Raw genomic sequence first — 26,201 nt, forward strand, 5'->3', positions numbered from 1 at the left:
TCTAAGACAAAAGAATTCATCAGTTCACTCAGATGCCTTCTCCCATCATTGAAATCGCAACATATTCAGAGACTGATGTCTACGAATGTTACATCAAGGGACAAGAATCGAGAACTGTCATGAGAAGAACTTTAGATGACTGGATCAATATAACACAGGTATTCAAATTGGCTTCATTTTCAAAGACCAAAAGAACTAAAATCTTGGAAAAGGAAACAAAATCGATAGATCACGAAAAAATTCAAGGTGGTTATGGTAGATTCCAAGGTACCTGGATTCCTTTGATTTGTGCAAAAACAATAGTGATTAAGTATAATATTGAAGACCCAGTTGTATCCACTATTTTAAATTTCACGTTGGATACAAATAATATACCTCCCAAGAGATCAAAAAATAGTATATTGAAAAGGAATTCTCCCGGTACAAAAATTATATCTCCTTCAAGCTATAAGAAAACTCCAAAGAAAAGAGATTTTTCAACAGTAATAAACTCTTCTCAAAGTAATGTACCTCCTCTTTCCTCATCAAATAAAAAAAATAAAAAAATTAACCCAAGTCCTTTGCAAACTTTGATTTATCATACTCCACAACAATTCATTAACAATTCAATCTCTAGTTTTTCAACTAATACTAATACAAATCCAACTTCTTCCATATTAACGGACAGTACTAAAAATTCAAGGTATTCTGCTTCACAAAAGCCTTTACAATTTTATTCACATCCAAATAGTAAAAAAAATGATTTTATAGATAATTCGATTCAAATCGATAAATCACAACAAAACAAAAGCGTAAGATCTGTTAATGATCAATTTATTTGGCAAAATGAACCTTCAAATGACATTTTTTCAAATTCTAGCTTACAATCAACAAACACGTCACGTTCGATAACACCACAACCTCTTCAACAATCTTCTCATTCAATTAAAGAGTATAAGGATTTGTTAATGTTGGTTTTATCATCAGAAGAATGTACTGATGTGAATTATACCTTACCACAGAAACTATACCATCCTCCACAGGGATTAGATGTGAATTTCCAAGTTGATGATCAAGGCCACAGCACTTTGCATTGGGCTGCCGCAATGGCAAATTTACATCTAGTAAGATTATTAGTATCTTTAAATGCAAATCTTGGTCATGTCAATTCAAGAGGTTTTAATTGTATTACTAAATTACTTTTTTATAACAATTGTTACAAAGCAGGAAATATAAATGAAATTCTTTCCACTTTAAGGGTTTGTCTAATAACACCAGACACGAATGGAAGACTTCCAGTCCATTATTTGGTGGAACTTTCTGTAAATAAATCTAAGGATCCAGAGGTAATAAATTTTTATTTTAACTCTATTATCTTCAATTTGAAGCAAAACGATCATTCCTTACTTCGTATGTGTTTAAATTATCAGGATAGTATGGGGAATACCGTCTTACATTTGGCGGCTTTAAATTTGAATTTGGAATTATATAATAAATTATTAAAACTTGGTTGCTCTCCAGAGATAAAGAATTTTAATAATGAAACTCCAACTTATATTTTATCCAAACTAAATTTAATGGATCCGCCGGCGATATCTCCACATTTTTCATTTGGTAAGATTGATAGAGACTCTACAGATTTGTTTGAAGAGCAAAATCTAGAGACAATACCATTAATCAATGCTCAAGACCAAGCTCAATTGAATGATATACTTGAAAACTTAGGAAATAAACCAATTGATATTCATAATAATTCGAATAATATTAACAATAATATTAATAATAAGCATAACAATAATAATAATAATAATAATCACAACACTCATAATAATCATAATAATAGTCATAATCATAATCATAATCATAATAATAATCATAATAATAATAATCACGACGAAAATAGTGGTATTCATACTCTAGCCACACCTGTTGAAACAGGTTTGAAACCTGTTAATACAAACTCAATGAGAACCGTTACAGAATCTTTTGATACTACAATTGATGATAATCTGAAGATGGATTCGGTTATTACTTCTTCGCTGGTCAAAGACGTAAAAATTACACCTTCGCAATTCTTAATAACGTCTCCTGAATTCATTAAAAGGTCTAGTCCGGTACTATCGCCATTCAAAAAGATAAATAATGAGAACTTTTTCCATGTAGATCAAAATTCTCCAACCAAAATTAAGAGGAATCTAACAGTTGGATCGAAAAATGATGACTTTTCAGAAAATGGAATCTATAATTTAAGTTCTAAATTGACAAATCTTTCAAAATCCCTGGTCAATACAATGAATCAAGAGTCTATGAGATTGAAGAAAGAAATTCAAGCGACAAAGATTAAAATAGAATCTGCAGACAATGCACTAAATCAAGTACACGAGCAAGAAGGAGTTTTTTTGAAAAGATTTAAGAACAATAATTCGATAAATACCTTGGACGATATCAAACACGTTCATTCTAATTTACAAGAAGAACTTAAATCTTCCAAGAAGACTTTACAAGATGCAATCAGAAAAGAACATGATTTATCAATTATGAAAACAATTAAACTATCATCTTCAAATAGGAGAAGCGATACCCCAGAAGACGATAATGGTAAATTTGAAGAATTGAGAGAAGAGCTTGACAATTTAAAGAGGAAAAGAGAAAACTTAATAAATTCCATTGTGGAATCAAGAGTTTCTGATAATAATACATTGAAATTGTTAAAATATAAAAAACTGTTGGGTGGTACAGAAGAACTAGAAGAACTTAATAATTCCAAATTAACCGAATTAGAAAATGAATTAGTTACTCAGTAGTTTGTCATGATTTCTCCATTTCTCTCTTCCAATTCGACATCTGTTTCCATTAAATTTTAAATTAACAGTAGAAATCCTCCATTTTATGTCACCATTATCATCATCTACCCAGAGTATTGAGCTTTTTATTCTTTTATCTATACTGAAGTCATTGCACACCTTCCCATTTCAATAACATTCCTTTAAATAATAATTATAATAAACGTTGTTAACTCACATTATCCAATCCCACATCAATCAATCAATCAATCGATTGATCTTGTCTTGTTAGCCTGTTGCTTTTTTTAATCAAATGCTGACACTTTTCTTTGCTCGTCTTTGCGATTGAAGATGGTTTGTTTGTCCTCTCCTGTAAGCCTTAAAAATTAAAAATGAAAAATTAAAGCCTTTGTAGATAAAATAAAAAAAGTGGTGATGGTGATAATAGTAAGTAAGTAATTTGCTATATTGATCACAGTTAGAGATAAAGGAGAGCTCATATCGTAGTCAAGAGATTGGATTTGGATCTGTTTATGCAATTTCTCTGATCTGTAGTGGAATTGAGGTCAACAAGAGGTTATGTCTACTGGAGCACCCAAGAAAGAGTCAAATGACTCTGAGAAACAATTTCAAAGGCCACCTTTTGAACCATGGAAAGATTTGAAAAATGGTATACGATACATGCTGTGTGATACCAACGCTAATAAGATTATAATGCCATTGTTGCTTATGTTGGAATCTGCTGCTTTGAAATTGATAATCGCTAAAGTTCAGTACACTGAAATCGACTATACTGCTTATATGGAACAAATTGATATGATTAAAAATGGTGAATTGGACTATTCTGAAATAAGAGGCGGAACAGGTCCATTGGTGTATCCAGCTGGTCATGTATGGATATACAAGATTATGGATAGTTTAACAAATGGTGTCAACGATATTTCTAGTGGTCAACAAGTTTTCAGGTATTTATATTTGTTAACCCTACTGATCCAATTCATTACATACTATCAATTGCAACTACCGCCATGGTGTGTTGTATTGGCTTGTTTATCCAAGAGATTACACTCTATCTATGTCCTTCGTTTGTTTAATGACTGTTTTACAGTCCTATTTGTATCGTTGGCAATCTTACTATTTGTTGTTTGCACCAACATTAAGAGTTATCCCTTGAGATATGCAATCTGTGCATTGGCATCAATTTCATACACTATTGCTATCAGCATCAAGATGAATGCATTGTTGTACTTTCCTGGAGTGTTGGTATCGATTTTTATTCTCACTGATGGGCATTTGATAAACTCAATCATCTGCGGGATGCTAATCGTTGTATGGCAAATAATAGTTGCCATACCGTTTTTAAACAGTTATCCTACTGAATATTTCCACAGTGCATTCAATTTCAGTAGACAGTTTATGTTTAAATGGAGTGTAAACTGGCAGATGCTCACAGAAGATGGGTTTAACGATAAATTATTTCATTCATCATTATTATTTTCTCAATTACTTTCAATCATTACAATAATCTTATCGCAATGTCCTTATCTCTTTAAATACGCATTCAATGCGATTGCACATCCGTTAACAAGACAAAATTTTACACAACTGAACAAACAAAGGATAATCCCAGTGATACTGATCACGACAAACTTTGCAGGTGTGCTTTTCTCGAGATCCCTGCATTATCAATTTTTATCGTGGTATCATTGGACAATACCAATTTTAATTTCGTGGTCAAAACTTCCAATTTTTGTAGCACCAATTTGGTACATAGCCCATGAATACTGCTGGAACTCATACCCACCAAATTTAACTGCCAGCTGGCTCTTGTTCTCACTAAACTCACTACTTTTAACCCTGGTAGTCATGTCGACCATTCCAAATTTCACTGACACTCCAGTCATCTCCACCAATTCCGGAAAGAAAACAACAGATAAAGAGAAAAAAAATAACTGACTTTAGATAAATATATAAACATTACAAATATACACGTACACATACTCACTTATATGTATAGATATCGAATCTCTCCTTAACCATTCATCTTTTAACTGTTTGCTGTTTGCTGTCGCTGTCATCTCTTAGTCTTTTGCCTTGTCGCCGGTCTCGTGATACGTGTTCCCAATATCAAATTTTGGTTTTAAAACACCGACTTCAATATTTGTTGAAAGGGTCTCTCTCTCACTAGTAATGATGAAGATTAAAACAAAGTATAAGTTGGATAGGAAGTACGGTTTGGCATACAAGGTCTTTATCTACTTTCAGATTGGTTATATCTGTGTATTTTGGCAGTTTGTTGTTAGGCTATATTCGTTTATTGGTTGTTACAAGGGCAGTTGGTTTTGGTGGGGGAAAACAAACAACAAGAATTTATATTGATAATTTAGAAGCAGATAGTCAGAGAACATTCTACTTTGGTATTTCCACCTCGTATTGTAGTTACTTTTGAACAAGTGAGTGTGAGTGTGTTACATTAAAATTATATTTCATATTCTTCTAAGCATCCGTTTGTTATCGTTTCGTTACTATTTTTAATTTAAAGTTATTTTTGGCGGGAGTAAGAGAATTGTTGAAAACCAATTCATCATCTAACACAGATAGTAACAATACGTATTTGAGGGACTAGTTTAAGTAGAAATAATGTCCTTTCCTGTAAACACGAATAATGGGAACATTATGAACGATAAGAGAAATAGCGGTCACCAACAATTCCCGTTCCAGTTTCAAGGAACGAGTAGTGAATTTGGGTTCGTCCAGCAGCAACAACAACAGCAGCAACATCAACAGCAACAGCAGCAATATCAATATCAACAGCAACAGCAACAGCAACATCAACAGCAACATCAACATCAACATCAACAGCAACAGCAACAGCAACAGCAACAGCAACAGCAACAGCAACAGCAACGTCAATTTCAATATCAACAGCAGCAGCAACAGCAACAGCAACATCAACAATATCAACAACAACAACTACATCACCAGCAGCAGCAACAGCAACAGCAACAGCAACAGCAACAGCAACAGCAACGACAACATCCACAACATCCACAACAGCCTTCAGCTGGCATAAAACAACTAAATCCTCAGGTTCAAAATGAATTCTTTCAAATGTATGGAGGTCAACGTGAACCTAGAGCTGAATCCAAAAACCTATTAAACGCCTACATATATGATATGTTTCAGAAGTCGTCTTTGAAGAAAACTGCCAAGGCATTTGCTAAAGAGACTAAAATAGATGAAAGCATTAAGAAATCTTCATCAAACCCTACAGGTCTTCCAGGTGAGAAACATGGCGGTTTGAGATTGGACTCGATCGACGATACTCCTAATGGATTTCTTCTGGAGTGGTGGCAAGTATTCTGGGATTTGTTTAATGCTAAGACTCAAAGGACTGGTTCCAACGCAGCCCGTGAATATTTCAAAACTTTGATACAACAACAAAGACAAGAACACATATACAGAAGTTTAGCGGTACACGCGGCAAGAACTCAGCATATTGCAGAGCAACGCGGTAATTACAAACACGAAACGTTTGATCCTATGATGTTCGCTATGACTGTCGCAAACACTGCAAAGGGTAACAGTATTAATAATGCAATGAATTTTGTAAGGCATTCAGGCACTGACAATATGTCTATGCCAGGAAATCCAGCAATGTCCCAACAATCCCAACAACATCAATTCCATTACAATAATCAAAGTCAAATTCAACCACAGACTCTTCCAAATGATATGGGTACTGGGATGGATGGTTCGTCTGTACCCTCAACTTCAAATTCAAACATACCACCAGATTGGCAATCTTACAATAATTTCCATTCTGAACAACAATTTTTTTCTCCTACTTCAAATGATGGAGGAATATATAATAATCTAAATTCATCACAGGGTCCATCACAAGTTTATGGTCAGGGCAAGCCTTTGAATCAACAAACTACTGATGTCTTTAATAAGCAATCTCAAACTCCTGGCAGAGGTCAAAGTTCAACAGCGTCAAAAGCAAAGATAACTAAGGCGTCGCAGAGAGGCAGTATAAAAAAGAGAAGGTCTACAAAAGCAGACAAAAGATCGCCAGAGACAATTCTAATAAACGAACTAGAGAAAGAGCAAAGTAATACTGATGCAACAATACGGTCGCCAAGGGATACTCCGATTGTAATTAATAATTATAGAACGGCACAACATAGTAATAGTATGAACCCACCATTAAGTACACAATCTCCATTATCTATGGTTTTACCTGCTACTAAATCTGAATCGAATAATAATGCCAAGGAACATTTAAGGAGAAAATCTACTACGTCAATTTTGGAAAGTGAAAAACTAGGACCATCTGAAATTAAGAGACTAGCATCGTCATCAGAACCAGTGACACCTCTTGGTATCAATGCTGCAACTATACCGCATGTTCCTGCAGGTCGTGTTAGTCATGCTGTTGGAGCTGGACATAAAGTGGTTTTACCAAGTTCTTTATCAACAGTTTCTGAGGATGTTCGTAGTCCAAGAACAATTGGTTCACCGCTGAATTCTCAAGGGTCGGCTAAATCTACAGTAGTTAAGAAAACAAGAAAACCTAAAAAGTCACATCCATCTACAACGAATACAGCTAGTATTACAACGACATCATATTCTGCATCATCTACTCCAAGTGTATCAGATTTTCAATCACAAGTTTCATTTCAAAGTAGGAATACTAATAACACAGAAATAAAAAGTACATCCACCAGAGGCAGTACAGCCCGTACGCCAAAGGGTGCCAAGGCCGCAATTAATCCTCAAGATCAGGAGTCTAAGAAAACTACAAATGAAAAGAACGGTAGGAAAAACTCTGCTTCAAGAAATTCCTTCTCAGCTACACCAACCACCACTACCGTTGTATCCACTATAAATGTAAACAGTGCAACAAAAGGCAATAATAATGTGGCAGATCCTACATTTGGAAATGAATTAAAACTGAATGCCAGCAATGATCCTATAATGATTGATTCCTCTTATCAGTTCGTTGGTAGCAATTCCTTAGACTTGTTAGGAATGGGCAACATGGACGATATTTTAGATAACGCCATTCCTGATGACAAGAATAAGAAATCAACAACAGCAACAACTAACACTACAGATTCAAAGGACAACAATGGCGAAGCACCAGATTCAATCACAGAAAACTTTGATTTGGATATCCTAGATGGGAGCAAACAATATTTCAATTTTATGAACTGGCAATAGATATTGCCCATTATTTTATTTTGTTTTTTTTTCACCTTCAAAAACAAAGCAAAAAGATTAATTATAAGGAACTGGTAAGATCTATGGATTCTCCCAAAATCTAACTTCATTGCCAGTTATTTGTAAATATATATCATGACCATTCTATCAATTATCGAACTAAACTAAGCTGAACCTTCTCATTGTCATCACATTTTGAATTATCAGTCATACTATACGACCAGCATTTTTTAAAATAGCAAAGCATCTAAAATATTTGAAATAAGTTTTAATTTAACCATTTAAAGTATTGGAAAGAAGAGATGAGGTGATCAAGAAGTTTAGTTTCTTGAAGGATTGAGGGGCATTGGAATGATCTATATAGAGCAAGCACTTTTAATCTAATAGGGAATTGTAATATAATGGCTTCTTTTTTCTCATCGTCGAAGACAGCTGGGACTTCAACTATAGCAACAGATGCGGATTTAGCAAATGATATAATAATCAATAATCCAGCAGATGATTCGATTTCTGACATTGCATTTTCACCACAGCAAGATTTTTTATTCAGTGCAAGTTCTTGGGATAATAAAGTTCGTATTTGGGATATTCAAGGTGGTAATCCACAAGGGAAAGCGCAATATGAACATAGTGCACCAGTTTTATGTACAAGATGGTCATTTGACGGTACTAAAGTTGCCTCTGGTGGTTGTGATAATGTGGTTAAAGTTTATGATTTGAATAGTGGTCAAAACCAACAGGTTGGTAGTCATGATTCTGCGGTTCAATCTTTAAGGTTTGTTCAATGTGGTCCAACTAATGCAGAATGTTTAGTAACTGGATCTTGGGATAAAACTTTGAAATATTGGGATTTAAGACAACCTCAACCTATATCTACTGTGATGATGCCAGATAGAGTGTATGCCATGGATAGTAAACAACAATTACTAGTCGTTGGAACTGCGGAAAGAAATATTGTCGTAATAAATTTGACTAATCCAACTACAATATTTAAGACAGTACAATCCCCATTAAAGATGCAAACAAGAACTGTGGCATGTTATAATTCCGGTGATGGTTATGCTATCGGTTCTGTGGAAGGTAGGATAGCGATTAGATATGTTGATGAAGAACAGCAACGTAAATTAGGTTTTTCTTTCAAATGTCATCGTCAAACAAAGACAAATAGATCAGTGGGATCCTCTTCTCAAGCGAGTGTATATGCTGTGAATAGTATATCGTTTCATCCAGGATATGGTACTTTTGTTTCAGCAGGTAGTGATGGTTCTTTCCATTTCTGGGATAAAAATCAAAGACATAGATTAAAGGGATACCCAGCTCAAAATGGTTCTATTCCTATTTGTAACTTCAATAGACAAGGTAGTTTATTAGCCTATGCTATTAGTTACGACTGGAGTAGGGGTTACACTGGTAATAGACAAGATTATCCAAACGTTATCAGAATACATCCTACAACAGACGCTGAAGTTAGAGAAAAACAAAAATAAGAAGCTAAGCTGATGACGTTCTTTTAAAATTATCGTCGAAATGATCAACTCATGATTCAATTTGTCAACTGCATTAATAATATATTGGATTTGGTCTTGTCACTTTATCGAACGCTTTGCATCTTACTTATATATACATTTATATATAGTTGTATTTAAACTCATAGAATAAGCAACAATATTGGAACCGTATCTTAATTTGTAACAATAAGATTTATCATTAAATATCTATGCAATTTTATTACTCTATTTACATGAATCTGTGAATATTTATATGTATATATAATTACCATTTCACTTGTAATATTTTTTTAAATGTTTCTTCTAGGGATTGAGGTGACAATGTCCCTTGTGATGCTCTCATACCTAACCCAACCAAATATTGTATTGAATTCTTCTTTTTACCAGATATAATATCGTTCAACAATTTTTCATTATTTAATTCTGTAATTATTGTTTGACATAATTCAGTAAGGTCAACTTTACTAGCATTCGTTGCTGGTTTTAATTCAAATTCTTCAATTAAAGAATCAAAGTTTATTTCCCTAATAGAATGATCATTTTCTTTAATTTGATTTAGAACATGGAAAAGTAATAGTTTGGCACTAGTATTTGATATTTCCTTATTGTGTATTAGGACTATAAATTCTGAAAATTTCTCTGGTGACAATTTAGGTAGAACCTTAGATAATGGTAACTCAAGTTTATTCAAGCTACCTATCAATTCATGAATGATCCAATTCACAGGCAATTTATGATTTAGTTTTTCACCAACTACATTGTAATAACAGTCAAATACTTTCAAATAAAAATTTTGTAATTCTTCCTGAGTGTACATTTCATTTTGGCCGTTACTATTCAATACTAAAATTTTAGCATCCTTCATTGATAAATTGTAAGGCTTTGATATCAATCTTGAGAGTAATTCATCCGGTAAAGTTGGTATACTATTGGATATATTTGTAATGACATCATTATCAAGGATGACCCTGGGTAATTCGGGATCTGGTAAATATCTGTAATCAATTGTTGTTTCTTTACTTCTTAATTTCACAGTTTTCACACCTGTCCAACTTCTTGTTTCAGGAGAAGTAAGCAATTCGTCAGCGCTTCCATTCTTAATTATCTCAACTTGCCTATTATATTCATATTTGATCGCATTCACTATGGAACTTGTATTTGGTAAATTTTTTAATTCAACTCTTGCATAATCATTAATTGATAAGTTCACATCTACACGCATTGCACCAGTCTCAAGATCACCAGAAGATATCTTTAGATGGCGAACTAAGTTTTGATATTTTTTAATAAATGAACGTACTTGTTTTAAATCTGTAAAATCAGGTTTCGTAACCATTTCAATCAAAGGTACGTTTGATCTATTCAGGTCAATACGAGTAAAATGCTTTGAATCATCATACATAGATTTACCAGTATCTTGTTCGATCTGAAGTTGAATGATTCCTATATCCTTCTGAGATTGATCAATATTATCTATATTTTCAAATAATGATAATTTACCATTTGAAGATATCGGTGAATAATGTTGAGTTATTTGATAACCTAAAGGCTGGTCTCCATAAAAATAGTGTTTTCTATCGAACTGTGAATTCGCATTAATATCACAATTTAATGCTAATGACAATTTGATTGCATCAATTACAGCTTCATAATTTAAAATAGGTTGGGTACCAGGTAATGCAGCATCAAAGAATGAAACATTAGAATTTGGGGAATCAATAGAATGGAACGGATCGTTCGTAGAGAATGAAAACAATTTAAACTTAGTATTCAATTGAGTGTGGATCTCCAGTCCACATTTTAATCTAAAGTCTGGTAGCAATTGAAATGGCGATTTAGATTGGAATCCGTAATACCTTTTTGAAACTTTTAACATAACACCTTCTTCCCCATAAATTTATCCAGAAATCATACACAAACTGGGGTCTAACACCACTAATACTCAATATCTAATATGGATCTAATCTGTTATATGGGTCATATAACTAGATTGACAAGTTTTGGTCAACCATTCTCAATTGAAACTACTTTTAAATGATGATTCAAGAACATCCATCTGTGTCTCTATATATCTCTGATATTTTTCAAAAATGTCCTAACTTTTGAGAACAACCAGGACAACTTAGGACATAATGGGACATTCTTGGAAAACTTCAAAAAGCATTTACAAAAATGTCCTAATTCCAATTGGGACAAATAGTCGTGTCGTTGTATCACGTGCTGTTACTGTGTTTACCCGGATTTTGGCGTTTCTTTTTATTTTTCTTCGTTAAAATTTGAAAAATCGACCAAAAAATTGAAAAATTAAGAATTTAAGTTACCATAATAAAGAGATGTGATTTAAGAGGTTTAACCTTCAATTAAAGGTCAATAAGAGCCACATAAACAGGATTTATCGACCGTATTAAGGAATTGGCTGCTTGTTGAACGGTTTGTTAACATTTGTTGTGTGTTTTTATCAGTTCAGAAAGCGATAATTTTTATTATTTTTGCTCAAAAGAAAGAGATATCCATCTCATCCTAATAACTTTGATCAAGAATAGATAAATAAACTATATTATCGAATTGATTTAAATATCTGTTTAGGAAGGCAACAAATTGGTCCAAGAGAGGTAGCAGAATACAATTTAACATATTATATAGGATGTATTCTACTCCGTTGAAGAATAGGGTTGACTACAATAGTGGTACTGTTTATAGGACTTTAACTGGAAATGGAGGTACTGCAGAAGGTTTGCTAACAGGTACTTTGAATGGGAGCATGGTGAATACAAATGATGCAGGAAATGCTCTTGGTGATTCGGATGCTGTTACCAGCAATGGCAATGGTATATTGGGAAACCAGTTGTATAATGGATTAGCTGTTGATTTTAACGTGTCTACAGATCATTTGAAAATGACGGGAATGGATAGTATGAAACCTTTAGACTTGGCTTCTCAATATATTGATTATTTAGAGAGAAAGGATTCTAATTCCCCAGTCTTGGATGAAAGATCCTATTACAACAATGGTGTCAATTATAATTTTACTAAAGAGGTGGGAGGTTTAGGTGCTTTTACACCTTTTGAAAGACAACAAGTAATTAATGTTCCTGATGAAATTTTAAAAGAAGCTTCGAAAACAGAAATTAAAAATGATACAGGTATTTTCCCAGAGATAAACCGTTGTTGGATCACTATAGATAATAAATTGATCTTGTGGAATTATCAAGACAGTACAGATTATCAGACAATTGATGAAATTAAGCATACTATTTTACACGTCGCATTGGTAAAGCCTAAAAAAGATACATTTGTGGATTATATTAAACATTTATTAATCGTGGTTACTCCATTCGATATCTTCATATTCGCTATCTCTTATAATAACAAAAATAATGAGTTAAGCATTTATAACACATCGATGTCTGTTTCAGTACATGGCTTAGAAGTATTTGACGTTGTTACTTACGATAGAACAGGTCAAATTTTCTTTGCTGGGAAAACAAACGGCATCAATATCTGGGAGCTACAATATTCGGGCTCAGATGATTGGTATAATAGTAAATGTACTAAGGTTTGTATGACCCAATCTGCATTATCAAGTTTATTACCAACAAATATGTTATCAAAAATTCCTGGAAGCAGTTATGTACAATCTTTATTCGAAGAGGATTCAAAGTACTCTCAAGAAACTATTATGCAATTAGCCATTGATCAATCAAGAGGTATTATTTACTCTTTATCTTCAAAATCCATTATAAGAGCTTATCTAATATCTAACAACTCGTTAGTGGGTCCAATGTCCATTGAACCAGCTTATATCAAAAGAATTATCGGTACTACCACCGCTAGAGGTGCTGCTATTTTGGCAAATAAATATTTGAAGATCTCTAAAATTGTATTGGTATCTCAACAAGAAAATAACAACTTATTCTTTGTTGCTATAACGATCGGTGGTGTTCGTCTATACTTCAATGGGTCCATAGGTAGATCAAGTATTGAAGCAATTAGATTAGAATCAATTAAATTTCCACCTAGTTCGGTAACTCCACAAGTTATTCAACAAGAATTGCAAAAGGAACAACTTGAACAACAAAAGAAAAGTCTACCATTTTACTCTGCATTAACTTCATCAGAATCTGTTTTATTAAGATTCCAAAAAAAATCATCAGTATTGTTAGAAACAACAAAGGCAAGCACAATTATATCACCAGGTATATTCTTTTCCTCTATTGTAAAGACTCCAGAACAAGATAAAAAGAATAATAATACCACAACTAATAATAACTCTGGACATATAAATCAAATTCAAAATAAGTTGTTTGTTTCTGTCCCAGATTATGGTGTCTTAAAGCAGCATGGTAAGTATATTGAAAATGCCACATTTTTGGATACAACTGGTCCTGTAAAACAGGTCATTCCATTGACTGCGTCATTCAATGCTACCATGAAGCAAGAAGGTTATGCAAATGTTTTTGCTACTCAATATACTGTTGAAAATTTGAGAATCGCTGTATTAACAAACACAGCAATTGAAATTTATAGATATAGAAGTCCAGACGAAATTTTTGAATCATTGATTGATAATCCATTGCCATTCTTAGTTAATTATGGTTTATCAGAAGCTTGCTCTACTGCCCTATATGTGGCTTGTAAGTCAAATAAACCTGATCAATTAAGGTCTGCTGCACTTACATTCTTCTTTGTTGGTATCCCAGGTATTGTTGAAATTAAACCAAAATACAATCGATATGCGTCATCTGCAGTTTCTTCACTATTGGGAAAGCCTATTGTTGCAACTCCTCAAAAAACAATGGCTGGTATCTATCCTCCTAGTAAGACTTCATCTACAACTAACTTTAGTTTGGATGATGTATTTTTGTCCCCAAGATTTTATGGTATTGCTTTGTTGATTTCAAGATTATTCAGAGATATTTGGGAAAAACAAATTTTCGTAACTAAAAACAACTCTAAACAGGCCACTTCTTTTGATTCAACACAAAACAGACAAATTTCAACACCTATTACCGGTGTCACTATTTCTAAATCAGATGTTGACTATTATTTATCTTCAATTTCCATTTTAAATGAATTTTTTAACATTTATGGCAGCTCTATTAGCACTGTTTACACGCCATCTTTACCAGGTAGTTCCTCTGGAAATAGAGCCACTGATAAATCAGAAGGTGTTGCATATCAAGCCGAAAATACTGCTATTAGTGCAATGATAAAATTGGTTCAGTCAATTAAAGAATCATTATCATTTTTGAAGGTCCTATATGAAGAAAGTGAAGTCGATGGTTATGATAATCAATACGTTGGGTTTACTGATATTATTAAATATCTGAATACTGATGTTCAACAAAATTTAGTCGGCTTAAGATTTAAGGAATTATTTGCTCCTAATGATAAGACAAAGTCGTTAATAAGAGAAATTTTATCATCAATTATAAACAGAAATATTACCAGAGGTGCCTCTATAGAGTATACCGCAACAGCTCTACAAGAACGTTGTGGTTCATTCTGTTCTAGTAGTGATATTCTTGGGTTCAGAGCAGTTGAACACTTGAGAAAAGCAAAGGAAATTGGTGTTAAAGATTACGAATCATTGAGTTATCATTTGACAAACGCAATTAGATTATTTGAAAAAATTGTCGACGATATCTCTATGGAAAAGTTAAAGGAAGCCGTTGCCATTATGCTAGATTTGAAATATTTCCCAAAAACAATTGAATTTTTATTAAATATGGCAAACTCAATGGATAAAGGTAATTTAGCTTATCAATATGTTGCACATGGATGTATGGAAAATGATGATAGAAAGAAAATGTATGAAAAGCGTTTGGTTATTTATGATATGGTTTTTGAAACTCTGATTAAAGTGGACCAATTAGCAGCTACCCATACATCTAATAACACTAATGCTGTTGTTTCAAATGAATGGTCTACTTTAAGAGAAGAAAGTTATACATGCGCCTTTGGTTATAAGGATAAGTTGTTCCACTATCAATTATACGACTGGTTAGTTACCCAAAATCAAGAAGAAAAGTTACTACAATTGGATACAGAATATGTTTTGCCATACTTGCAAGAAAAATCCCAAAATTCATTGAAGATTTCGAACTTATTATGGGTCTATCACTCTAAGAGATCTGACTTCTTAAGTGCAGCAAGTATTCTTTACTCTTTGGCCTTGTCTGATTTTGAAATTAAGTTAGGTGATAGAATTGAATTACTGTCTCGTGCTAATGGTTTCTGTAACAGTGTCTGTCCACCAAATCAAAAACAAAACATGATGCAATTAGCTGGTAAAATTCAAGAGATATTTGATGTTGCTTCAGTTCAAGATGATATTTTATCATTGGTCACTACCGATAGTAGAATTGAAACATCGGTTTCTGCAGACTTGATCAAACAATTGGACGGTAAATTTTTACCTGTTAACGATTTATTTAACGATTTTGCAGTGCCACTAGGATACTATGAAGTTTGTTTAACAATTTTTAAGGTTTCAGACTTTAGAAATCATGAAGAAATCATGTCAACTTGGGAAAATTTGTTTGGATCATTTAAGAATGAATTAAATGGTGGAGGTAAACTAGAAGATTCTATTAACTTCATCAATTTGCTATCTAGCGTAGTAATCAAAGTTGGTAGAAATGTTCATGTTTCTGAATTTGTCTTCCCAGTATCAGAATTATTCCCAATGATAAGTTCATATTTCCACGAATTATTACCAAAGGAACATATTAAACCTGGATCAATTGCATCAATTTTCATTAATGCCGGTATTTCATACAACAAATTTTATTATATCTTACGTGATTTGATTGAAACCTCAACAGAATTAAAAGAGGTTTACAATAATGAAATGATTTGGTTAATTAAAGAATGGTACCAATCCGATCGTAAACTAAGAGAAATAATAAGTTATGAAGATATTTCTTCTATGACTGCATACAGCATTGGCACTGACCCTATTGAAAAATACATGAAACGTACAGGTGATAGCATTTAAATAATATTGTGTAATATTAGTATTAATTTCAATCAATTATTTTTTATATATTTAATTACATTTAGTTATTCTTTTCAGACTGCATTAAAATTTTGAGGAAGTTTGTTCAAGAATTATTTTTGAAGCGAAACATGTTTGAAAGAGTCACCTTCAACACAAAACAATAATCTTATGATGTAAACATAAAATTGAAAATATATAATAGAGTAACAGGAATACACCATAATAAAACATAAAAAACACATTAATCAAGAATATACAAATCTTATGTAATAATAGAAAAGAAAATAAAGGTATCAATAAGTTACTAGATCAGTCGACTTCTTCTACGGTTGGTCCTTCTGAACCGGCGCCGGCGCCAGCGCCAGCACCAGGTCCGCCTGGCATACCACCACCTGGACCACCAGCACCAGCTCCACCAGCTCCATAGAACTTGGACATTATTGGATTTGCTACACTCTCTAATTCCTTTTGCCTTTCTTTATATTCATCAGTGGAAGCTGCTTGAGATGCATCTAACCAAGATATAACTTCAGTAGCAATGGAGTCCAATTTCGAAGCATCTTCATCACCAACTTTTTCTTTAAATGAGGATTCTGCAATTGCATTTTTCAAAGAGAAAGCATATGATTCCAATTGATTTTTTGCTTGCACACGGTCAGCCTCTGCATCGTCTTCAGCTTTGAATTTTTCTGCATCTGACACCATTCTATCAATATCTTCTTTTGATAATCTACCCTTGTCATTTGTGATTGTAATTTTATTTGATTTACCGGTACCTTTTTCAATAGCAGAGACGTTTAGGATACCATTTGCATCAATGTCGAAGGTAACTTCTATTTGTGGGACACCTCTTGGTGCTGGAGGGATACCTGTTAAGTCAAATTTCCCTAGCAAGTTATTATCCTTTGTCCTTGTTCTTTCACCTTCGAACACTTGAATTAGAACCCCAGGTTGATTATCTGCATAGGTAGAGAAGGTTTCAGATTTTTTAATTGGAATAGTAGAATTTCTTGGGATCAGCTTTGTCATGATACCACCTGCAGTTTCAATACCCAAAGACAATGGAGCGACGTCCAACAATAGCAGGTCTTGAGTCTTTGAAGAAGTATCACCAGTTAAGATAGCAGCTTGTACAGCAGCACCATAAGCAACTGCTTCATCTGGATTAATTGACTTGTTTGGCTGTTTGCCATTAAAGAAGTCGGAGACTAGTTTTTGAATTTTAGGGATTCTTGTAGAGCCGCCTACTAGCACGATTTCATCTATCTGGGATTTGTCTAACTTTGAATCTGCCAATACTCTTTCGACTGGATCCAGCGTTGATCTGAACATATCTGCGCATAATTCTTCGAATCTTGCTCTTGTAATGGAGGTATAAAAATCTACACCTTCAAAAAGAGAGTCTATTTCAATTGAAGTTTGAGCTGAGGAGGAAAGTGCTCTTTTAGCTCTTTCAGCTGCGGTACGTAGTCTACGTAAAGCTCTTTGATTTGAGGTCAAGTCTTTTTTATTTTTCCTTTTAAATTCGTCGGCTAGATGGTTTACCAATCTATTGTCGAAGTCTTCACCACCCAAGTGGGTATCACCAGCAGTTGCCTTTACTTCGAAAACCCCTTCGTCGATTGACAACAAGGAAACGTCGAAGGTACCGCCACCCAAGTCGAAGATTAGAACGTTATGTTCAGTTCTTCCCTTTTTATCTAAACCGTAAGCAATTGCAGCCGCGGTAGGTTCATTAATAATTCTCAAGACGTTCAAACCTGCAATGGTACCTGCATCTTTTGTAGCTTGTCTTTGAGAATCATTGAAATAAGCGGGGACAGTGACGACGGCGTCGTTTACTTTTGCCCCCAAGAAACCTTCTGCTGTTTCTTTCATTTTAGTTAATACCATTGATGAAATTTCTTCAGGGGTGAATGTTTTAGTTTCACCTTTGAATTGGACTTGAATGGCAGGTTTCCCTTCTTTATCTATAATTTTAAAAGGGAAATGCTTTGCGTCGTTTATTACTTCTTGATCATTAAATTTTCTTCCGATCAATCTTTTTGCATCGAAAACAGTATTGTGTGGGTTGATTGCAGCTTGGTTCTTTGCCGCATCTCCAATCAACCTTTCTGTGTCTGTGAAGGCCACATATGAAGGAGTAGTTCTATTACCTTGATCGTTGGCAATAATCTCGACACGGTCATTTGCAAAATGCGCAACACAGGAGTAGGTAGTACCCAAATCTATACCCACTGCTTTTGACATTTATTTATATATCTGTTCTACCTTTCTTTCTTTTTTTAAAATGAAAATAAATTTTTGGTGTAATTAGCCGCCCATACAAAAAGAAAAGAAAACAAAAGAAAAGAAAACAAACCCAGTTACTGGTAATTCTTCCTCTTATTCCCGTACTAATTTTATTCTATTTACATTAGCCGCCAAGACGAAGACAAAGAGAAAATACCAAAGCCAAACGGAAAGGATTGAATCAGTTTAAGGTATAAGTTGGGCGATATCGATGAGGGTTTATATATGTTTACAAAAAGGTGTCGAAAGGACAACAACGACCAGAATTAAACGACGATGAGAACGCAACAGGACAATCCTTTTCAATGCACAGTTTGCTCCCCTTATTTCATCACCATTATCACTATGTGTAGTGTTAGTGTTAGTGCCAGTCCTTGTACCGCCGCTTTCGGGTATTGCCCAATGGGGGACAAAAGAAGAAATTAGGGGAGGGAACGAGAGACAGAGAGAGCCTTGTGTGGCAGATGGAGATGCCACAACCGGTGCACCCCATATTACTCACACTCACACTTTTTCAGCATGTGCCAGTGTCTGGTTTGTTTCTAGAAGCTTCTAGAAGGAAACGAAACGAGGCAGAATTAAGATTGAAACGTCTTGCCGCTGTCGTGTTTTGACGGCGACACTGACTAGCACATTGGCGGCTAAATATGCGAAAAGAGCTTGGCTCTGGCTCTGGCTCTGGCTCTGCCCCCCCACGGTACCTCTTTCAATCATTGACTTGAAAGAGGGATGATTGGCTCAATCTGTTCATATAGTTGATCTTTGTTGCGTTGAATTGCACATTCGTGTTGGTTCCATCTGCTCTCGATGCAAGTAACACCTGCTAGTCTGGCCTAGTCTACTTGACTCTACAAAGACCGTCCTTTTTTTTATTCTACTTTGGTTCCACAAACAAACAATCACAAGGCGCTACCAACTAAAAAACAACAAAATGCCAAAATGCCCTAACTTTCCAATAGTTTCGAAATCGTATGGCACGTACCAAACGATCATACATATTAATCACTGGATACGGACACATGCACCGTTCTTTTAATTTTTTTTCACTCTTTCTCTCTTTTTTGATTTCGGTTTTCACAGATTTTGGAAAAGTATATAAAGGACATCCAGATCATCCATTCTATATCTATCTCTTCTCTTACTTGTGGTATTGTTTACAATGAAATATAAATATATATATATATCTAATTGTGGTAGCAATTGTGACTATAACAGTGATAATTTCATATCTTTACATGTATCGCATGCACTACACATGTCTGCATGTGTAAAAGAAATCTGTCACGCTAGTTTTTGTGTATGGACTATGTTTTATGATATGTTTTGATTGTATCCGTCGATTATACAAGACATACCTTAGATGACAGGCCCATACAAAAAACAATATGGTTTAACAATCTTAAAATTTGTACTGTCCACTAACCCCTCACCCTCCCATTATTTTTATTTATATATATCATGATGAAAAAATATTTTAACACAGACCTGTACTGAACCTTTTGGTTTTGCAGATAAACGATATTGCCTTTTTACTGATTATATATTTATATTATGTCTTGGCTTTCTTTTCTTATTCACTTCTTATCCTTTTTCCTCTTGAGCTCCTATATCTATCCCACTCGATCGTCCTGTTTCAAAGTATATCTAGTACAATAAACTCAGGTACCTTCCATCTATCTCATTGTCTCATCTGCTCTTTGTTTAAGTACAACTATTGTATTTATTATATTGAAAAGATTTAATTTAAATTTTAAATTTAATATGTAGTAAAATATGTAAGACTATATTAACTCTTAACTTATTTCTTAGCGGTCATTCTTCTCAAGTAGAAAGCTAATTCATCACCTTCTAGAATGTAACCATCACATCTACCGGATTGACCTGGTCTGGAAGAAATACAAGCGTATAATCTACCAGCACCGAATTGAGATTCAACAGCTTGTTCAATCTTGGCGGAAGCAGCTCTGGAAGCCCACTTTCTTTCAGCGTTCTTAGACTTGTTGACGACTTCTTCTTCAGCAGCCTTAGCGTTCTTCTTCTTACCTAAAGTTTGACCGTAATGAGCTTCGTACCATTGTTTGAATGGAGTAGCATCGATTTGAACAATAGCAGCCTTAGTTAAAGTGTTGGTTCTAACTAATTCATTGTTGGAAGGGTGGTAGACGACACCTACAACTCTGGTCTTCTTGGCAACACCTTCAGAAGCCCATGAAAAGTTACCAGTTTCAATTCTCAAAGCTCTGAACTTTTGGTTACCACCTCTAGTTCTGACAGAGTGAATTCTCTTGGTACCAATCTTAGTGTTAGCAGCTTGTCTACCTAATTCGAACTTTCTCTTCTTTCTGAATTGAGCTCTCTTGGCACCAGTGGCGGATCTTTTATGACGAGAATCACGAGAAATACCCATTGTGTATTCTTATTGATATAACTTTTAACCCTTGGTCTTCTTTATACTTCCAATATACAAGAAAAACCTTGATACTACAACAAAACTATTTTATATATATCAAATTTCAGATTATAATAATATAGTAAAAATTAATACTTTGTTACTATCAAAGAAAAGATTATGTTTAGAAAGAGTAAAGAGTTTTTGGCAAAACCCATCAGCATCAGCATCACAAACTATCTTCCTCTCTCTGGCACCAACAGAAGAAGACCTGAGAGTCCCACCAATACAACAGCATACCAATAGAGAGAGAGAGAGAGAAAGAGAGAGAGAGAGGTGAGAGATGGGATAGTTGGCAAGTAACTGAATGAAATGGTGGGCTTTGGAAGAAGAAGTTACATCAATGAGAGAAGATTAGACAATTGGCAAATTGCAATATTAAACAATTTTACAGATTACGATACAAAGTTGTGTTTGTCTCTTGCGATATGAAGCATTAGTTTGGTTGGTTTGGATGATTGAGTGTAATAGGTTTTACCATTGGCCTACTGTTCGATACAGTAGTTAAGCTGCACATTCAGTGAAAAAGTTTCAAAACAGCAGCGATAGTGAAATTTGGAATATAGTGGTGAGTGCGTCTGCGTGCGTGCGTGCATCTGGGTTCCGCCCGTATTCATCTCGTTCTCTTCATCTTCGGGCTTGCTATCTGATCTTTTGCCAACCCGTTGGCGACTGCCTGAAGGAGCAGTTCTGCCTAGAGGGAGCTTCTCTCCTCTGCCTAAACAGTTCACAGGTTCTTACTAGACGCAACGTCTAGTTTACCTATCCTTCCCGTCGCGCGCCGTCACTTTGTCCAAGTCGCGTTCCAAATGAAACAGAATCCAACATTTGAAAAAATCTGGAAAAAATTGAAAAATCTGAAAAATAAAAGTTTGACGAAAAAAAGAATAAAAATACTCCACCATTCGATAAATGTCTGGGTGTAACAGTCACATACAGATCACATGATTATTGTTGCCAAAAAGAAAAAAGAAAATTAAAGAACCAAGAAGATGAAGAAAATTCGTCATCTCATCTCGAAGACTTATTAACTATTATAAAAGGTTGATATTACTATTTTATATTGAATATATAGAAAATATGGGTATAGTGTTCTTGTAAAAACTACATAAACCACATATCGGGTATATCCAAGTTCTCGTCATTGCTTGACTGTTACTTTCTTATCATTTAATCGCCAGCGATGTCTACTTATGATCAAATTGAAATTGAGGACATGACTTTTGATCCAGACACACAGATATTTTCTTATCCATGTCCCTGTGGTGATAGATTCCAAGTATTTATTGATGATCTGTACGATGGCGATGATGTGGCTGTATGTCCTAGTTGTTCCTTGATGATTCAAGTTATTTTTGATAAGGATGATTTGACTGAATATTACGAGGAAGCTGGTTCACAACCTCCTGAACCTATCGCTGTAGCTGCTTAATATAGTTAGATACACATATACATGTATAAATAAGAAAACAATATTGCAAGAAGTGGGGGAAGGAAAAGAAGAGCAAGGACAAATGTACATTAATTTTCATACTGGACTGGGTCCGTCTGTCATTATTCATTATATTGGGTCATTACTATAGAGTTACTGGGTTACTACTAGGTTGTCTTTTAAAGGGTATACTTATTATTATCGTTATTATTATACTTACATACCTTTGTATTCATATATACATATATTCTATGTAACATATAAGAAATGTAATAAAAAAGGTACAAAAACTATTTTATTTGTGTTCGTGGCTCAGTGTTAGTATCCCATTCCCGTTGTTATTAAGCGCTATAATTGTTTCCATTCTTCATTGTTCTAAGGAGATATCAGCTTTAGGTTTTAATATAAAGGTTTCCAAAAAAAATAATAAAATAAATTAAAACAAAATAAAAAGAGCACATACAACTGAAGCTTGTTTATCCCTCTTGTGCAGTTGATTATTTCATCGATAGTCCCAGGAAGAATAAGAATACCGCTATAATGATGTATAAAGTCGATGAGCTACCTTGTGGATTATTGTTTTCATTACCCTTTTCCTGGATAGCCTTTAGGGTCTGTTCTGCTCTGATTCGATCTTCTGGATCTAGAATTTCTTCTAAGGAAATCGGTTTCTCCTTGGCTGCATTTGCAATTGCGTCTTCTTGTTTCTTAGTTCCTGCTAACAACTCGTCTTCCTTTTCATTCTGATTATTTTTCTTCTCTTCAATAACTTTTATGTTCTCTTCAACTATATCTGGGAAAACTGTCTTGAACCTGATGCTCTGATAAGTATTGTATTCTATAGATTTCCTAGCCAGTATTTTCTTTTGTTGTTCCGTAGTGGTGATGGATCCTGTCGTTTGTTCGTCGCCAGTCATGAAACTTAGTAGCCCATTTAGTATCGTTGCTACTGACCAGCCTGGATTCCACGTATCTGGATGGTAATCACTCATCGAAAGACAAAGCCTGGTATTCTCTTTAAAACGACCATTCGGCGTAACCATCCTAATAGCAGGTGGTTTGTATGGGTAATCACTTGGAAATGTCAAAGTACCATGATACTGACCATCATGATAAGGCGAATCTGGAGGGCCTGTAATAACATAGTGCCATTCCAAAATATTACTCTCATTAGGTCGAGCAATAATATATGGAGTAGGATTCTCCATCATCATCTTATATTCCTTCGTCAAACGTTTGTGTGCTTGTTTTGTAGCCATTTTCTCTTTCTTTATAATAATATCAGAATATATTTGTATATGTCTATGTGTCTTCCCCTATTATCGTAACTTTTCTGACAGCTGTTGCACAAACCAAATGTACAAGAAGAAAAAAAAATTTACAAAAAATTATTCAATCCAAATACACCTGTCGATCAAAATAAACCCACGTATACCAAACTCTATACTACCAATATCAATACAACTGATCCAATAAAAGAGAAAGTATTATCAGTCTTTTAAAATAATCCTTGCAAAATATATAAATATATTTATATATTTATATTTTTTTCACTAAATTAATGTAACTTGAAAGAGTACGCTTATGTCCCTATCTTAACGAAATATGTGCCTTAAACTGCTCAACAATCGCACAAATCCCAAACTAAACAACTAAAGCAAACGATAACCAACGTTAGGAACTAAAAGTATACCTCGTTACCACCTTTTTAAATACTTTAATCTATCCAATCTCTTGTTTTATACTTCATCAACTTTCTAGTTATATTTGGGATTTCAAAACTTTCTTAAAATGACGCACTGTCCGAAATCACGTGACACAGACAGAGGTTTACAAACGACACCAATTGAAGCAAATCAGAGATTGTTGAATACTGATGATCATCAATTGATTGAACCATAATACAACCACCCTTCTGTTTATGGTGCTCATCGAATAGATTCAATTCCTGTATGGTTTACCCTTTTGATTTGATTTGATTTCATTTTTAACTATATTTAAGACATGGATGGATGGATGGCTGGCACAGTATTGAGTTAAACTACTGGAGAAATGGGGATGATTAACAAGGGAAATGACAAAATATCGATATCACGTGACTGAAAATTTTTCAAATATCAAATTGAAAAATTGCAATCATCTCGATGAGCTCTATGGAAAGTATATAAAGAAACCTATTAACATTTGAATTGTTAAGTTAAAGGTTGATGATTTCGAATAAGTAGTCAATTACTGCGGAGTTGCTAATCGTTGTGGTTACCTTTACAAATTTTTTTTTTTTTTTGGTATTATATTAAAAAAAAAATAGAGTTAATTCATTTGTCCTTCGACCTGACTGAATCAACAGTAAGGAATGGATCATAATTTAGAATTACAGTTACAAGAATCCGATTTAAAATTACGTAGTGGTGAACATATGTCTTCTAATAGTATCAAGCTAATCTCTGGGAATTCCCATCCAGAACTTGCTGAGCTAATATCTAAGAAATTGGCTATCCCATTATCAAAAGTGGGTGTATACCAATATTCTAATATGGAGACTTCTGTCACCATCGGTGAAAGTATTAGAGATGAAGATGTTTATATCATTCAAACTGGTACTGGTGAACAGGAAATTAACGATTTCCTAATGGAGTTGTTAATAATGATACATGCTTGTAAAACTGCTTCTGTTAGAAGAATCACTGCAGTTATCCCAAGTTTCCCTTATGCAAGACAAGATAAGAAGGATAAATCGCGTGCCCCAATCACTGCCAAGTTGATTGCAAATTTATTGGAAACTGCAGGCTGTGACCATGTCATCACAATGGACCTACACGCTTCTCAAATTCAAGGGTTCTTCCATATTCCAGTAGACAATTTATATGCTGAACCAAGTGTATTAAACTATATTAGAAATCATACAAATCTAGCAAACGCAATTCTAGTCTCACCAGATGCTGGTGGTGCTAAGAGAGTAGCCTCTATTGCTGATAAGCTTGATTTAAATTTCGCTTTGATTCATAAGGAAAGACAAAAGGCAAACGAAGTTTCAAGAATGGTCCTGGTCGGTGATGTCAAGGGGAAATCATGTTTATTGATCGATGACATGGCTGACACTTGTGGTACTTTAGTAAAAGCTTGTGATACTTTGTTAGATCACGGTGCTGAAGAAGTTATTGCAATCGTTACTCATGGTATCTTCTCCGGTTCTGCTAGAGAAAAATTGAAAAACAGTAGATTATCAAAGATCGTTTGTACCAATACAGTACCAATAGACTTAGATTTAGATATTGTAGATCAAGTTGATATCAGTCCAACTTTGGCAGAAGCCATAAGGAGATTACATAACGGTGAATCGGTCTCCTACTTATTTACTCACGCTCCAGTATGATTAATCAAAGACATCTTGTGATTAATCCAAAGAATTACCAGCTTAAAAGAATATAATTGTTTCAACCCACGAAATTATTGATATATTTTATGTAGATTAGGAGAGTAAACAGGAAACCCGTATGGTTTCCTTGTATCTTTAATTAGAATTTTAAAT

At 34.2% G+C, this 26,201-nt stretch overlaps 11 protein-coding genes across 11 annotated transcripts; 7 read left to right on the plus strand and 4 right to left on the minus strand.

Moving 5' to 3' along the window:
* Positions 1–32: 32 nt before the first annotated feature.
* On the plus strand, positions 33–2,783 carry Kpol_1045p30 (uncharacterized protein; the record flags this gene model as incomplete). The annotated part of the gene is made up of 1 exon (XM_001645852.1): positions 33–2,783. One exon carries the CDS (start codon positions 33–35, stop codon positions 2,781–2,783), a length of 2,751 nt encoding a protein of 916 aa, XP_001645902.1.
* A 558-nt stretch (positions 2,784–3,341) lies between these two features.
* Positions 3,342–4,718, plus strand: ALG3 (dolichyl-P-Man:Man(5)GlcNAc(2)-PP-dolichol alpha-1,3-mannosyltransferase; the record flags this gene model as incomplete). Its single annotated transcript, XM_001645853.1, has 1 exon — positions 3,342–4,718. One exon carries the CDS (start codon positions 3,342–3,344, stop codon positions 4,716–4,718), a length of 1,377 nt encoding a protein of 458 aa, XP_001645903.1.
* A 684-nt stretch (positions 4,719–5,402) lies between these two features.
* On the plus strand, positions 5,403–7,988 carry Kpol_1045p32 (LisH domain-containing protein; the record flags this gene model as incomplete). Its single annotated transcript, XM_001645854.1, has 1 exon — positions 5,403–7,988. One exon carries the CDS (start codon positions 5,403–5,405, stop codon positions 7,986–7,988), a length of 2,586 nt encoding a protein of 861 aa, XP_001645904.1.
* Positions 7,989–8,389: 401 nt separating this feature from the next.
* GLE2 (RNA export factor GLE2) lies at positions 8,390–9,475 on the plus strand (the record flags this gene model as incomplete). The annotated part of the gene is made up of 1 exon (XM_001645855.1): positions 8,390–9,475. One exon carries the CDS (start codon positions 8,390–8,392, stop codon positions 9,473–9,475), a length of 1,086 nt encoding a protein of 361 aa, XP_001645905.1.
* Positions 9,476–9,761: 286 nt separating this feature from the next.
* Positions 9,762–11,372, minus strand: PET112 (glutamyl-tRNA(Gln) amidotransferase subunit PET112; the record flags this gene model as incomplete). Its single annotated transcript, XM_001645856.1, has 1 exon — positions 9,762–11,372. The coding sequence occupies one exon, from the start codon at positions 11,370–11,372 to the stop codon at positions 9,762–9,764; it is 1,611 nt and encodes a 536-aa protein (XP_001645906.1).
* Positions 11,373–12,140: 768 nt separating this feature from the next.
* Positions 12,141–16,496, plus strand: NUP170 (Nup170p; the record flags this gene model as incomplete). The annotated part of the gene is made up of 1 exon (XM_001645857.1): positions 12,141–16,496. The coding sequence occupies one exon, from the start codon at positions 12,141–12,143 to the stop codon at positions 16,494–16,496; it is 4,356 nt and encodes a 1,451-aa protein (XP_001645907.1).
* Positions 16,497–16,808: 312 nt separating this feature from the next.
* On the minus strand, positions 16,809–18,749 carry Kpol_1045p36 (uncharacterized protein; the record flags this gene model as incomplete). The annotated part of the gene is made up of 1 exon (XM_001645858.1): positions 16,809–18,749. One exon carries the CDS (start codon positions 18,747–18,749, stop codon positions 16,809–16,811), a length of 1,941 nt encoding a protein of 646 aa, XP_001645908.1.
* A 1,840-nt stretch (positions 18,750–20,589) lies between these two features.
* Positions 20,590–21,198, minus strand: Kpol_1045p37 (40S ribosomal protein eS8; the record flags this gene model as incomplete). The annotated part of the gene is made up of 1 exon (XM_001645859.1): positions 20,590–21,198. The coding sequence occupies one exon, from the start codon at positions 21,196–21,198 to the stop codon at positions 20,590–20,592; it is 609 nt and encodes a 202-aa protein (XP_001645909.1).
* A 1,225-nt stretch (positions 21,199–22,423) lies between these two features.
* Positions 22,424–22,672, plus strand: KTI11 (Kti11p; the record flags this gene model as incomplete). Its single annotated transcript, XM_001645860.1, has 1 exon — positions 22,424–22,672. The coding sequence occupies one exon, from the start codon at positions 22,424–22,426 to the stop codon at positions 22,670–22,672; it is 249 nt and encodes an 82-aa protein (XP_001645910.1).
* Positions 22,673–23,169: 497 nt separating this feature from the next.
* UBC6 (E2 ubiquitin-conjugating protein UBC6) lies at positions 23,170–23,931 on the minus strand (the record flags this gene model as incomplete). Its single annotated transcript, XM_001645861.1, has 1 exon — positions 23,170–23,931. One exon carries the CDS (start codon positions 23,929–23,931, stop codon positions 23,170–23,172), a length of 762 nt encoding a protein of 253 aa, XP_001645911.1.
* A 1,094-nt stretch (positions 23,932–25,025) lies between these two features.
* Positions 25,026–26,045, plus strand: PRS2 (ribose phosphate diphosphokinase subunit PRS2; the record flags this gene model as incomplete). The annotated part of the gene is made up of 1 exon (XM_001645862.1): positions 25,026–26,045. One exon carries the CDS (start codon positions 25,026–25,028, stop codon positions 26,043–26,045), a length of 1,020 nt encoding a protein of 339 aa, XP_001645912.1.
* Positions 26,046–26,201: the final 156 nt, after the last annotated feature.

The sequence above is a fragment of the Vanderwaltozyma polyspora genome, genomic scaffold (genome assembly GCF_000150035.1).
Source record: "Vanderwaltozyma polyspora DSM 70294 KpolScaffold1045 genomic scaffold, whole genome shotgun sequence".
Taxonomy (NCBI): domain Eukaryota; kingdom Fungi; phylum Ascomycota; class Saccharomycetes; order Saccharomycetales; family Saccharomycetaceae; genus Vanderwaltozyma; species Vanderwaltozyma polyspora.